This window comes from Nomascus leucogenys, chromosome 20 (assembly GCF_006542625.1).
Source record: "Nomascus leucogenys isolate Asia chromosome 20, Asia_NLE_v1, whole genome shotgun sequence".
In the NCBI taxonomy this organism is placed as follows: Eukaryota; Metazoa; Chordata; class Mammalia; order Primates; family Hylobatidae; genus Nomascus; species Nomascus leucogenys.
In genome coordinates, this window is record NC_044400.1 from 44,349,233 (window position 1) to 44,363,905 (window position 14,673).

General features: G+C 41.8%; 2 protein-coding genes across 3 annotated transcripts in view; both read right to left on the minus strand.

Annotated features, from left to right (window-relative positions):
- Positions 1–620, minus strand: part of SLC30A9 (solute carrier family 30 member 9) — a 99,247-nt gene extending 98,627 nt beyond the window's left edge. Inside the window, exon 1 of the mRNA XM_003258632.3 lies at positions 329–620. Coding sequence (XP_003258680.2) covers positions 329–440 — 112 coding nt within the window. The 5' untranslated portion in view covers positions 441–620. The remainder of the gene's footprint in view (positions 1–328) is intronic.
- A 4,017-nt stretch (positions 621–4,637) lies between these two features.
- On the minus strand, positions 4,638–9,395 carry DCAF4L1 (DDB1 and CUL4 associated factor 4 like 1). 2 transcript variants are annotated; one of them, XM_030800829.1, is made up of 2 exons: positions 9,253–9,395; positions 8,112–9,069 (listed from the first exon to the last, which is right to left on the minus strand). In XM_030800829.1, exons 1-2 carry the CDS (start codon positions 9,300–9,302, stop codon positions 8,112–8,114), a joined length of 1,008 nt encoding a protein of 335 aa, XP_030656689.1. In that variant the 5' UTR covers positions 9,303–9,395. The 2 variants fall into 2 exon arrangements, with proteins under 2 accessions (XP_003258681.1, XP_030656689.1); XM_003258633.3 differs by having other exon boundaries at positions 4,638–9,395.
- Positions 9,396–14,673: the final 5,278 nt, after the last annotated feature.

The window sequence follows — 14,673 nt, forward strand, 5'->3', positions numbered from 1 at the left end:
CAACCGCGGAGGTGAGTCACCGCGGGACACCGCGATGCGCACGTAACATTTTGTTTGGTACAAAGCAGTAGGCTTCAGAGGTGCAATCCGGCCCGCGAGGTGCCCACAAGTTCCCGCGGGGGCCATGCTAGGGCTGCAGAAGGCATCAGAGAGACCTGTCAGGACCCCCGCCGGCTGCGCAGGGTGAACTGGAAAGGCGGAAGCCACAAAGGAAGGTTCTGGGGTTGGCGAAAGGCAAGTGGGCGAATTGCCCCAGGCGAGGCGCCGAGCCCAGCCTGGCCCTCCAGTTCGGCTTCTACGGAGCCAGCGGCCAGCGCGGGACACTCACCCTGGCGGTCGCTGGGGTTACAGGCCGCCGCCCTGCATCGCAGACGGAGCCGGCACAGGGAGGACCAGCTACATCTGTGCGCCGCGGCGGCGGCGGCCAAGCCCGGTAACATCCTGGTGGGGCAGAGGCCCCTACTCGGACACCGCCTTCTGCCTCCGCGCCGCCACCGGTACCAACTGACTCCATAGACTGGACATCAGCGAACACTGATGCCTTCGCCACCACAGGCTGCCTCGGTGACCCGGAAGCGGCAACGTCATTTACCGACGCCTGCCGTGGAGGTAGCGGAAGTGACGTAACACGTTGAACACCAATAGGGAGGCCTCCCTCCCAGGGACCCCTCCCAAAGTGGGGAGGGCGTGGCTGCAGGGGAAGTGTGATGTCTGCCGTCTTCTTTTGCACCTGTACTTTTGCGCTTGGTTGGAAATTATCACGTAAACTGTTTACATCTTGGTCAGCCAGGAAAGCTGTCCTTTGGGAGTTCTGTCTACTTATTCCTTTTTTCTGGACTCGAAACCGGGGCCATGGTTTCGGAAATGGGAGGAAAGATGGGAAGGATGGACGCAGGTGTTCTGAGCCTCTCCACCTAGAGCCTGCCAGGATAAACCCAAGTTGGAGCCAACATGTACAGTACTCTCCGTACCTCTGCCACGTACATCGTTCTCCTTGTTAACACCAGTGTGTATCCAGCATCATAAAGGCAAGTACACACTTCGGAATCAGTTACTTGCCCTACTAATCTGTGAACCTCAGATTTTTGCCTGCAATATAAGAAAGGGTTTTATGTTCATGACAAGTTAGGGTAAACGGAGGTATGGAGACTTCGAAACATTCTGGTCCCAGGGAGAAAGAAACCCGAACAGTATCCACGTTAACTGTTTCTCTCTGCCATGCTCATTCAGCTCTTAGCTCAAACTCAAGAGAGGCCTTCCTTGACCACCCTAGCTATGGTAGGCCTGGTTATTCTCTACCCCGCTGTCCTATATACTTTTCTTCAAAACGCTTATCACTATTTGATATTTTTTTTTCTATTTTATGTCCTAGAATAGAAAATAAGCATCATGATGCTGGAATCTTGTCTATTTTGTACATGGCTGTATAAAGACGCTAAAACAATGCCTGGCAAAAATAAATTGAATGGAATGTATGGTGGTTTGTTTTAAAGTTAATCTGAGTCGCTTATCTATATTACTGCAAAGTAACTATCTCGGGGAAATTTAGTATGTCCTTAATTTTTAAAAAAATCAACAAGTCTTTTATACTAATTGAGATAAGTATAACCAAATGAGGAAAGAGAAGAAATTATCGTAAGAATGGTAAGCAAATTTAATTTCCTATGACAAACATCTTAAAATATTCAGTGGACAAACATTAAAAAATGATGTCCCATTAATGTAGGCTCAATATCACTAAAAAATCTGAACATTACTGGAAAGTTACTTTCCCTTTCTTGTAATAGATTTTAATAGAAATTCAACTTTATGAAGTAAAAACACACAAAGGCTTACCTCTTATTTTATGGTAACTATGCAAACATCTATTAACTTTTATGGATAATTCTTTTTGAACAAAACTAATCTCATATTTTGTATTCTTAAAATGGCTCTGGTTTCAACTGTCATTTTAGGCAAGCCTAATCGAAACTTCTTAGGTTTTATTTTTAATTTGTGTGATAGGATTATTATTTTTATTTTGTTTAGCTGTATGTTCTAATCATTTTTAGAAAATGTTCCTTTTTTGATAAAACTTTTTAAAAAAATACATTTTGTCAGAGTTCTTAATTTCCATAACAGCCCACCTGATGTGTAAAATATAATGTTGGTGCACAGTAAAATTTCACCGTGTGTTCTTTCCTCTCCTTCTTTTTCCTGGTATAGTTGGGGTGTAACTTGACTTAGACACTACTAATTGTTATAAACCTCCAGTACTGTTGATTTGCCAAATAAGTTTGAAGAACAAAGTGTATCATTTTGTGTTAACTCTCACAATGCTGTATCACATAATAAAGCCTCAACAGACTTGGATTAAAATAACTCTGCAGTTGTCTTGGTATTTATGCCTACATATCATGATATACTTATCCCTTTGGAAAGTCTTCGAAACTTCCCCAAGTGCTAAAACTTAAGATAATGTCAGTTTTAGAGTTCCTTAGGGGAATTTCCTTTGACCCTAAATCCCATCCTTACCAAGAGACTTTGCTTTTATGCTCCATTTGAGACACATTCAGCGTTGCCTACCTATACAAAACAGGTAAGATTCTAGTATCATAGGGCTTATTTTCTATTGGAAGTGGCAGCAAATTTATAAACAAACACATTGATAATTTAAAACTAATGGCAGCAGTAGTAATATTAATAATTTACTAATTGCCAGGCCCTCTGTGTACACTCTCATTCATAATACCTTAAATAAGTTATAGGTAGATGAAGAAACCAAGGCACAAAGATCTTGCTCTTAAGCACCACTCTTTCTAAGTCAGTGGGTACTTGCCTTTGGAAGAAAATGTGAGGTCTTCTCAAAAGACTCGAATGATAATGTGGTGTTTCTATTTTTTTTTTCCCCTGGAATGTAGGTTAAGAGAGAATTTCCCCAGATATTTTTTACATCATTTTATGTGATCAACATGGTATAAAATTGTCTGAGTTTCATGAGGATTCATGATATAAATAGATGACTAAATATAGGGAACTATTAAGTCAGATAGATAGAAATAGAAGTAGGAAAGGAGTGAAGTGTCATTTGATTATTACCATACACCATAATTCCTGCAAGGTTTTCCGTTAACTCTGAAGAAGTTCCAACATCTTTCAGAAATTTGCTTGTGCAATTGAGCTAACTACAATTGCTTGGTTTCATCCTGTCTATAGCTTTGGGGAAATAATTCTGATCTTGAGACAAGCTTGACTGGTTATCTGGAAAACTGACTTAGATAATTCATTGCAAAATAAAGTAAGTGGCTCTATCATGAGGCTTACCAAGAACACTAATTTTGAACACAGACATATTTGTTGTCATCATGTTTTGGCGATTTTTTTTTCTTTGCCTCTAGGAGTGGGGGAGGAGGGAGCTTGCCCACCTGAACACTTCAATAAGAAAATGGCCCAGCCTGGCCAACATGGCAAAACTTTTTCTCTACTAAAAATACAAAAATTAACTGAGCGTGGTGGCACACACCTGTAATCCCAGCTACTTGGGAGGTTGAGGAATAAGAATCACTTGAATCCAGCCGGTGGGGGTTGCAGCGAGCCGAGATTATACCACTGCACTCCAACCTGGGCAATGAAGTGAGACTGTCTCGAAAACAAAAGAAGCAAGAAAGAAAATGGCTTATAGCCAGGTGCTAATGGCTCATGCCTGTAATGTCAGCACTTTGGGAGGCTAAGGCAAGAGGCCAGAAGTTCAAGACCAGCCTAGGCAACACGATGAGATCCCATCTGTACCAAAAAAACAAAAAACAGAAAGCAAAAGTGGCTTATACATGGGTAAAAAGAATTATCTGGTCACACCCCCTCTCCTGTACAACAATGGTCAGAAGCAATAAGCGTCCGCACAGACACACTTGGCCTGTAAAGGCAAACATGCAAAAGAAATGAAACATGCAGTTGATGTGGTTTCTGACCAGGTCTGACCAGGTTGCTAATCCTCATCTCCATTTTTCAGAGAGGTGAAAGGTTTTTTCCACAGTTCAGTTAGCAAGAATGTCATAGAAAATGGAATCAGACTCAGGTCCTCTAACTCCAATCAATTTACATGGTTGAGTGAGCATTGTAGAGGAGGAGAGAAGGAAGGAGTGGCTTGTTCTTACAGGTTTTCCCCCTGACATTATCCTATGAAATTACTTGTGGGATTTGTTTGTCACAATTATCTTTTTAAATAGCCATTTAGTATTCCACTAACATTAAACTTAGGTTCACTCTTTGCCACTTCCATCCAAGAAAAGGAGAATGATTTCTCCAATGATAACTGTATTCCTGGATCATAGCTCTCTTATTCAACACTTCTTAGCTTCTCCAATAAAAGCTCCTTCTGCAATTTACCCAGTATGGTGGAGAAAAAATTACATATACACACATACACACACACCTTTTCCTTAGAGGGTAGTGAACAAGATTCATATTGTAGCTGGAATAATTGAGTTATTAAATACTCCTGGAGGCAAGAGATTGACTGTTTGATAACCTTTATCCTTGAGAAGAATTAAGCTGAGACAGAGCATGGAGATGTAGTATTTTTAGAGAGGGTAGCATTTGTGAAGAGTCAATTCCTTCCCCAAAGCCACAGGTGGGGGCAGCAAGAGAAAGTCTTACTAGGTTTTTTAAAACTTAACTTTTTATTGAAGTATAATACACACAAGACACATATATTAAGGGCACAGCTCTAAGAATTATCACTAGTGAACAAAAACTGTGTAGCCAGTACCCCACTATACAGCAGATGCACCTGACAGCAATAACAACCATACTCTGAGAATGACCCTGTGATCTAAAACAAATGTGTGCTCAGAATCCCAAACTAAGGAATCAGGAGCGACTAACCCTGAGTTTCACTCCTTATCTATGAAGGACGTCTGAACCCCCAGCCCATCCCTTACAACACAGGCAATATAGGAGATCAAGGTCCTTTGCTTTGGGTTAAACGGAGGTTGCTAGGTGGAGTGTGCTAAATGAAAATGCTATATAAACTGCATGCTTTTGACAAACAGTAGTGGTTCTTCTGTCCAGCCTACTACCACTGGACCATCCCTATATAAGTTCCCCCAATAAACCCAAGTCTTGTTCGCTGTCTACACATCTTCTTTGGACTCTCTGACACAGTGCCATTCCTATTGGAGTCACTAGGGGTCTGGCATGACACCAGCATTGCTAGCTTCCTAGAATCCTCTTCTGGTCACTACTCTTCTGTCCTACAAGTATACCATTAATACTGCTTCTAAGAACATAGATTAATTTTGCCTGTTTAGGGACTTTACGTGTATTAGTTGTACAATATGTGCTCTTTTGTGTTTGGCATCTTTATTTCAACATTATGTTTGCAGGATTTGTCCATACTGCTATGTTCATTCTCACTGCAAAAAGGATTCCATTGTGTTAATATCCCACAATTTATCCACACTACTATTAATGAACATTTGGGTAGTTTCCAGTTGGAGCTATTAACAAATTATGGTGGACACAGGTATGCATTTCTGATTAATATATTCCTAGAACTGAAATTACTGGGTCATAGAGTATGCAAACTTCTAGCTTTAGCAATTACTAACTTTTCCAAGTGCTTGTACCAGTATACACTCTCAACAGTATATGAAAGTTCTATTTGCTCACAACTGCACCAACATTTGCTTCTCTTTAATTCCCAACGTCACTCCACCTGATGTATTTTAACCCTCATGGTGAAAGTGATGTGGCACTGTGGTTTTAATTTGCATTTCCTTGACAATAAATGAAGTTGGATGCCTTTTCAAATGTATATTAGCCATTTGGATCTCCTCTTTTTCTCCTATTCAAGACTATTGCCTACCTTTCTTTTAGGTGTGTTTTTCTTACTGATTTCTTTTTTTTTTTTTGCATTTGTTTTCTTTGCAAATGAGGATAAACAGTTTATCAAGTTATGTAGTCATTTTTTGTCAACTGCCAAATAAATGACATATCAGTATCAGACATATATATACATATATATGTCTGCAGCTAGTTCTTACTGAATGATTACAATGTCTTCATTGTTTTATTTTGAATGCTTACAATGTAAAAGGGACAAGGTATATATCCTTTAACCCTATATCTACTTTATCATTTAGTTTTATTATCTAAAACATTTTACACTGAAGAAACAACAGCAAGTAAAGCTTACACAATTTCTCATGTCATATATCAAGTTAGTATCAAAAACTGACTGAAAGGATTCCAAAAATCTGTGCCTAACCACACTCCCATATCTTCTCTATTGATCTACTCATCTTCTATCAATATGTAATTACATTATTAACCTCATCTATGTCATATAAAGCACATCTATCCCATCTATTTTAATTCTATGTATTGAAGTCATCAAATTTGTATTACCAGCCGTGACATGACCCCTGATCTACAGAATACTTTGTATCTCCAATTGGAGGTTTAGTAGATGTTTAAAACTCAGCATCATTCCCTTCACCTAGTTTTTTCTCCTCATCCTCCCCAGGTTAGTAAATGACACCATTATTTACCAGTTCTAAAGTTAACAAAAAAGCTGCCGTCCTCAGAGCTTGCAGTGAGCTGAGATCGCGCCACTGCACTCCAGCCTGGGCGACAGAACGAGACTCCATCTCAAAAAAAAAAAAAAAAAAAAAAAAGCTGCCATACTTTTTTCTTTCACTTTCTGTTTACTCTCATCAACAAGCCTTATCAATAATACTACCTTCGAATGATCTTCCAATGCAATCATTTCTGATCATTTCTACTTCTCACATGCAGGTCCAAGGCATCATTGTCCCTTGCCTGACTAACTACAATAGTGTCCTAATTGCTTATTTTTATTTTTTGAGGAATAACATATATACAGTAAACTATAAAAACGTGAAGCATATAGATATATGAATTATGTATGTATCCAGTGTCAAGATAAAGAAAACTCAGCATTCCTAAAGCTTCCCCATGTCACTTCTCAAACATCCTAAAAAGAAAAAGAAAAAAAAATCCTTTCTTTCTACAGAGGTACCTACTATTCTACCTTTAATCACCATAGACAAGTTTTTACTGCTTTTGAACTTTAGAACTGAATCATACAGTTTGTATTCATTTCTACCTAATTTCAATCAACATGTTGAGATTGATCCATACTGTTTCACATAGCAAGTGTGCCTTATTTTCTATTATTATGCAGTATCCAATTGTATGATTATAGCACGAATTTTAGCATTTTGGAAATTCAGATCATTTCCAGGCTTTGGCTATTAAGAAGTAGCAACTAACATTATTACACGTTTTTTTTCTTCCTTGCTTAGTAGTGAAACAAGCTAAGATTTTTAATACATCTCTCACAAACTGCTGCTCCTAGATTACAAAAAGTCAAAGCCAGTTCCTTGAATCTGAACTTCAAGTCACCATAATAGAAACCGGAGCTGCTGCACCTTACATTCTGAAAGGTACCTCAACAAAAGCACATTAAGGACTGTTTAAAACTTCTAGTATTTAAAAAATCCATCTTTCCTTCCAATGCCTATGGATGATAATAATAAAAGGAGAATCTTAAGAGATCTGCTATTGAGTTTGAGAAGGCCAAATTTAATGATTCCAAACTCCAGCCTTAAATATTTCTGTAGAGAGTCCGAGAAATTACCTCTCCCTTGTCTCCACTCCCACTGGCTTCCTCAAGCGCAGATGCCTGGGACCCTGCATGACTAGTCAAACAGTCTTACCAGTACCATCATTATGCTTCTCTAAAGGGCTACTAGTGAAAGAAGCTGCTTTAATTTATTTTAGTTTTTGCCAATCTTCAGTCCTTAGAAAAGTCTTAATTATTTAAAAAAAAAAAAAGGGTGGGGGAGGTGGTTAACTGTTCTAAGGCATTCAACAAGAAAAAACAGGTACCTTTTATGAAAAAGACTTTCAAGTGACGTCCATAGTTTAACTGAAATAACTTTACAAAAATGTCTCCACATAAAACTCTGAACACCTTACCCCTGGCAGCCGGATGGATGGGATCTATATAGAACACGTCTCTTAAAATGCTCTCACAGAAAGGGTAGTAAGATACTCTTAACTTCCTTAAGTCAAATCCACATTCGGCCGCGCTGCAACCTGCAGAATTAGCTGAAGGGGAAACAATAAAGGTCCTGCCGGACAGCCATGAGCAGCCCTGGTGCTGCTCCCCGGATGCCCCCGAGCCGAGAAGCGAAGGCCACGCTGGGAATGTCGTCCTCGGAGGCAGAGTACGGGGAAGGAATCGTTCTGAGCAGGTGGGCATCATGGAGGCTCCAGATTCTCGTGTAGCAGTCCTGGCCCACTGCCACCACGATTCCCTCTTCCTCGTGCACATGCAGGGGCAGATAGGCGGACTCATTCACGTGACCTTCGTACTGCCTTATACATTTAGTGGCCCTCAGATCCCACAGCTTGATCTTTCCAGTCATGTCTGACGCCATCAGGCATTGCTCTTCTTGGAGGATTTGCACAGAGGTTACTGCTGAGTCATGGAACAGGCGAGTGGCCCTCCACCCCTTGCCTCGATTTCTACAACGCAGATCAATGGCAAAGATTTCCCCGGAGCGACAGCCATTAAACAGCAAAGGAGCCGTATTAGCAAACTGCTGGGCCAAGACATCACTGCTGGTACCAAATGACTGCTGGTGTCCCGTCGCCACGTTGGTCAACAGGACCTGCTGAGACAAGCCTGCACTAAAGCAGTGATATGCCCGGGTGTTGAGGGACCAGGCACAGGACCAGGCCTCTGGGATCTGGAAACTGCAGAACATGCCAGGCTGGTTTACTCTTGTGTGAACACTTAAGAACCGCGACGCTGGGAGCAGCACTGCACGGCTTGTAGCATCTGTGATTCCCTCGAAGCACAGCAGAACGTGAGAGTCCAACTGGTTCAGCGAGGCCCAGCACAGGGACTTCACCTTCCGGTCGGGGACGTAGAGGTTTCTGAGCACGTACACGTGGAACGAAGGGATCTTCAGAGTTCGCAGGCTGATGATGCCGTACTTGGAGCCTTCCACTTCGACCTGGTTCACTACGAAGAGCTGGTCGCTGTTGGTACTCGCCAGAATGAAGTTAAATCGGTCGCTCGCCAAAGACGAGGGATCTAAGCTCCGAATTTGGACCTTTTTCCGCTCCATGCAGCTCACACGCAGCTCGTTGGCTAAACGGGAGTAACTGATGACGTTGAGGAAACCTAGCTGGCTTTTTCGGAGCATGGAAGATGCATTAAATCCCATTCTGGCTACCTTTTTCTGCTTGGCCTCTTCCTCGAGGAGTCGCAGCCTTTCAGCCTCCATTTCCTCCTGCGGAATGTTCCTCGTGACAGGAAATTCTGCAGGATGTTCTTCTCCGTGACAGGATGTTCTTCTCCGTGACAGGAAGTTCCGTCCGGGTGCAAGCGGAAGTGTTGCTACTTTTTATCCTCTATATTCTAGGAGGAAGTCCATTGTTGCCGATGTGTATTACAAATCTCCTCGTACTCTGGGTTGTCCTATTCTCTCAGTGGTGTCTTGATGAAAGGAAGTTCTTGCTGTTAAATTTTTTCCTTTCTCTTTTTGAGACAGGGTCTTGCTCTTTCACCCAGGCTGGAGTCCGGTGGCACGACCACGGCTCACTGCAGCCTGGAACTCCTGGGCTCAAGTGATTCTCCTACCTCTGCCCTACTTAGCTGGGACTACGGGCTCACAACACCACGCCAGGCTAATTTTTTTGCAAAGATGGGGTCTCCCTGCTTTGCCGATGCTGGTCTGGAACTCTTGAGCTCAAGCAACCTGTCCGCCTCAGCCTCCCAACAAGCATGAGCCCACCGCGCCCTGCCTATATTTCTTTTTTCTTTTTTTTGAGATGGAGTCTCCCTCTGTCGGCCAGGCTAGAGTGCAGTGGCACAATCTTGGTTCACTGCAAGCTCCGCCTCCCACATTGACGCCGTTCTCATGCCTCAGCCTCCCAAGTGGCTGGGACTGCAGGCGCCCGCCACCACGCCTGGCTGATTTTTTTGTATTTTTAGTAGAGATGGGGTTTCACTGTGTTAGCCAGGATGGTCTCGATCTGCTGACCTCATGATCGGCCTGCCTCAGCCTCCTAAAGTGCTGGGATTACAAGCATGAGCCACTGCACCCAGCCTCCTGTATTTTTAAAATACAGTTAGAGACCAGCCTGGGCGGCATGGTGAAACTTTGTCTCTAAAAAAATACAAAGATTAGGCCGGGCGCAGTGGCTCATGCCTGTAATCCCAGCACTTTGGGAGGCCGAGGCAGGCGGATCACGAGGTTAGGAGATTGAGACCATACCGGCTAACACGGTGAAACCCCATCTCTACTAAAAATAAAAAAATTAGCCGGGAGTCGTGGCGGGCGCCTGTAGACCCAGCTACTCGGGAGGCTGAGGCAGGAGAATGGTGTGAACCCGGGAGGCAGAGCTTGCAGTGAGCCGAGACCGCGCCACTGCATTCTAGCCTGGGCAACGGAGTGAGACTCTGTCTCAAAAAGTAAATAAATAAATTACAAAAATTAGCAGGGCATGGTGCACACCTGTAGACCTAGTTACTCAGGAGACTGGGAGGGAAAATCACTTGAGCCTAGGAGTCTTGGAGGAAAAATCACTTGAGCCTAGGAGTCTTGGAGGGAATATCACCTGAGCCCTGAAAGTTGAGGCTGCAGTGATGGCCCCACTGCACTCCAGCCCAGCCGGGAGACAGATTAAGACCCTGTCTCAAAAAAGAAAGAAAAATAAGTAAATAAATTATGAGTTTGTCCAAATTGTCCATTTGTTTCATTAATGATTAGTATCTTTTGTGTTCTGTTCAGGACATTTGTACCTATTACATGATACTAGTAAAGTTTTGGGGTGTCTTCAAGAGGAGACTGATACCTCCAGTCCCCATCTGGATGTTTCCTCTGCCACAAAGCTTGCTGAATCCCCCTACGCTATGAATCTCCAGGAATTTTGGAGGATTGGGGAGAGTTGGTAGGGACTACAGAGAAATCCGGTGATATCTGTACTATGGATCCTGTCGGAATCTACAGGCCCCAGAGCTGGGATCACAGAGCGCACAGGAGATTGAGGCGCACACACTTGCCATGGAACATAACATGGGACAAGGGATTTCTATGTATCAGAAGAATGTGTTTCACCACTGCCAAATGGAAGTCAGCTGACAGATGCAGAAGTCTCGCAAAGGGCTATCAAAGCATAGAGGACTGCTTGATACTGAGTTATCGGTGGGTCTGTTAGGAACCCCATGCATTCTCACTAACAATGACCTACAGAAAGCAGATAGCAACATGGCGGCAGTCAGACATTTAAGGCATTGCCTGTTTTCCTTCTTAAACCTCCTGACCCCACCATCGGAAGACCAGGCACATGGAAAAAAAGAGGGGTGTGTGTAAAGACAGTTGGAACTACAGGTCTAGTCTGCTCTGGAAGGCATGGAGGAAGTTTTTGAAATAAATATGAGACTAATATTTTAAATGAGTAGGACCTAATCTCAATACCTAGAATGAAAGTTTTAATAACTAAGGAGGCTGATACTTTGAAGCAATGAAATCTGACAAAATACCAAATGTAGAAATGATGAGACTTTCAAGCTTATGCCTCTTGAGGTGAGATTCTCAATCAAACTGATTACACATCTTTGTCTATCCTAGTATGCCGTGGACATCTTTAGACAGGGATTGTTTCTTATCCATCTTTCTATCCTTACTGTCTAGTGTATAATATAGTACATGGGACGTAGGATATAGGTAAGTGAATGAAGGAATGAAAATTATAAGAACTACATGTTTAATTCTCCTTTATTGCATAGGCTCCTTCACTGAGAGGAATAAGGGATTAGGGTTATTTCTGCAAAATCTATCCAACTTCTACTCTACAGAGAGAGCTTTCAATCTATTTCCACTTCTTTTTTTCAATTTTTAATTTCTATGGATACATAGTAGGTATATATATTTATGGGGTACATGAGATGTTTTGATACAGGCATGTAATGTGAAATAAGCACATCAGGGTAAATGGGGTATCCATTCCCTTAACCATTTATCCTTTGAGTTACAAACAATCCAATTACACTCTTTAAGTTATTTTAAAACATACAATTAAGTTACTATTGACCATAATCACCCCGTTGTGCTATCACATAGTAGGTCCTATGCGTTTTTTGTTTTTGTTTTTTTTGTTTTTTTTTTTTTTGAGTCTTGCTCTGTTGCTCAGGCTGGAGTGCAGTGGCGTGATCTCGGCTCATTGCAACCTCTGCTTCCTGGGTTCAGGCGATTCTCCTGCCTTAGCCTCCCGAGTAGCTGGGACTACAGGCTCCCATTACCACGCCAAGCTAATTTTTGTATTTTTAATAGAGATGGGGTTTCACCATATTGGCCACACCGGTCTCGAACTCCTGACCTTGTGATCCACCTGCCTCGGCCTCCCAAAGTGCTGGGATTATAGGCATGAGCCACCGCGCCTGGTCAGTCCTATTCATTATTTAAATTTTTTTTTTTTTTTTTACTCATTTACTATCCCCACCTCTCCCTTCTTTTTCTGATCAACTAACTTTCCTTCCCTCTCAATAAACAAATAAATCAACCTTCTAGAAAAAATAAGTCTCCTTAAATGCTGCATGACTTTTTATCTACTGTCTTAAAAAATTATTTCAGCCTTTAGCATTCTTTCCTTCTCTTTTAGGAATTTACATACCCCATTCCCACCATGCCACTCCATTTCCTTCATCCACCATCTCTTCCCATTTCTCCATAGGAGAAATTGGAAACATTCGCCACAACTCTCACAACTCTGCCCCTCAGGTCTTACCCCAGCTCAAGGTCCCATACTCACCCTGCCCAACCACATCGTGTGACCTTTGCAGCAGTGGTTCTCATCCTGGGACAACTGTTGGCAATATCTGGAGACATTTTTAGCTGTCACAACTGGATACTACTGGCATCGAGTGGGTTGAGGCTGGAGATGCTGCTAAACATCCTACAACACACAGGGCAGCCTCTTATGACAAAGAATTATACCCCAAAAAACATAGTGCCACTATTGAGAAACCTTCCTTCTCTCAGAGCTGAAATTCAGAACTGTGTATAAAAGGCAAGGCTTACCAGCTTCCACCGTGTGTGTGTGTGTGTGTGTGTGTGTGTTTTAAATTCCTAAATCTTCACACATGCCACGTGCCTCTTAATACTGACCGTTTTTCCCATCCCTCACCTCTGTTCATGTCTGAAGCCACTTCCTCACTTTAGCATCACTCTTGTGAGTCACAGAGAGAGGAACAAGGGGCAACATTCCTCATCTTTTTACTCCAATATCTATACAAGAGGGATAGGGAGGTAAAAAGATAAACAGGGATAGATTCCTACTCTATTCTATTCTGAGCCTCTTGCAAAGTCATATTCCAAATGCTTCAGATAGGCTTCACTGCAGCTTATTTGTTCTTACCAATTTCACTATACTTTTTCCCAGTATCTCCAACATTCCTTTTCTTGTCTTTGAGAAGCTTGCTGGAAATAACTTTTGTCTGACATTAATCTAAACGTATTATATATCTGTGACCTTTTACACTAATTACTGCTCTTTCTAAAAATACCCAGGCCTTTACATTTTAGCCAATTTTTTTGTTGTTGTTGTTTCTAAAACAGAAGGTGAACTGGGTCAATTCAGGTATTAATTTTAGCTATGCCATATCAACTTCTGGACACAAGCAGCTAAAGAGAAACTGGAATGGGAAGAAAATTCCATTCCTGCCCTGTTTCCTGGTTAGGAAGGAGCAGACTTTAGAGAAGGAAGGCCAAGCATGGTTTGTAACAGGCTGAAAACATGCCCTTGAAAGTTGAGGCCTCAAGTGTGCCTGTGAAATGGTAAACAAACCTGGTAATGGTAAATGAGCCATGGCTTTGGCTTATTTGCAATAAGGAACAAATCAACTGAAGTATTTCATATTCCTCTTCAGAAGCGAACCATAAAGAGCCATGAGACTTCCCAGATAATTGGGATAAATGGGAGAATTTAATAAATGAAACAAACAGAAGGAAATAAAAAATGAGCAAAATGCTTTTTAAAAAGCTAAAAACATTTTAGAAAGTGTGAGAATAATAATTACTAAACCCACATGTCTGTAACAAATGAATTGCAATGAAAGGCCAGAGTACAAATAAGAATTATTCATTAACTTGCACTGTAGCATCTGCTACTTGTTATTTCAGCAAATGAATTGCGCAGTAATGACAGTGAATTCTAAACTTGAATATCTAATAATTGAACAGTCATTCCTGCTTCCTACTTGCAAGAAAAAAAAAAGGACTAAAAGAAAGGAAGAAAAAATAAAAGTTATTTAAAAAAATGGTAAACTGATGCCAAGACTGGTCATATAATTCAATATACCATTCGAACTGGGCAGCAGGCTTCCCACTGACCCAGCTGCTGAGTACAGAGGTTTTTATGGTAACAGGTGAGCTCTAACATGGCAGCCCAATATTTTACACCCTTGCTGCATTTTCTGATAATGGACTCACACTCTTATTCCTTTTCCATAAATAAAGCATTCTGTTGCCTGTTCATCCTACTCTCCAGCCAAGGAGTACCACTTCATAATGGAAACCATTCTCCAGGCAATGGGTTTCAGCTATTAATTACTGGGATGCCAAATGAGAAAATATGTGATTGGTCAAGCTTAGA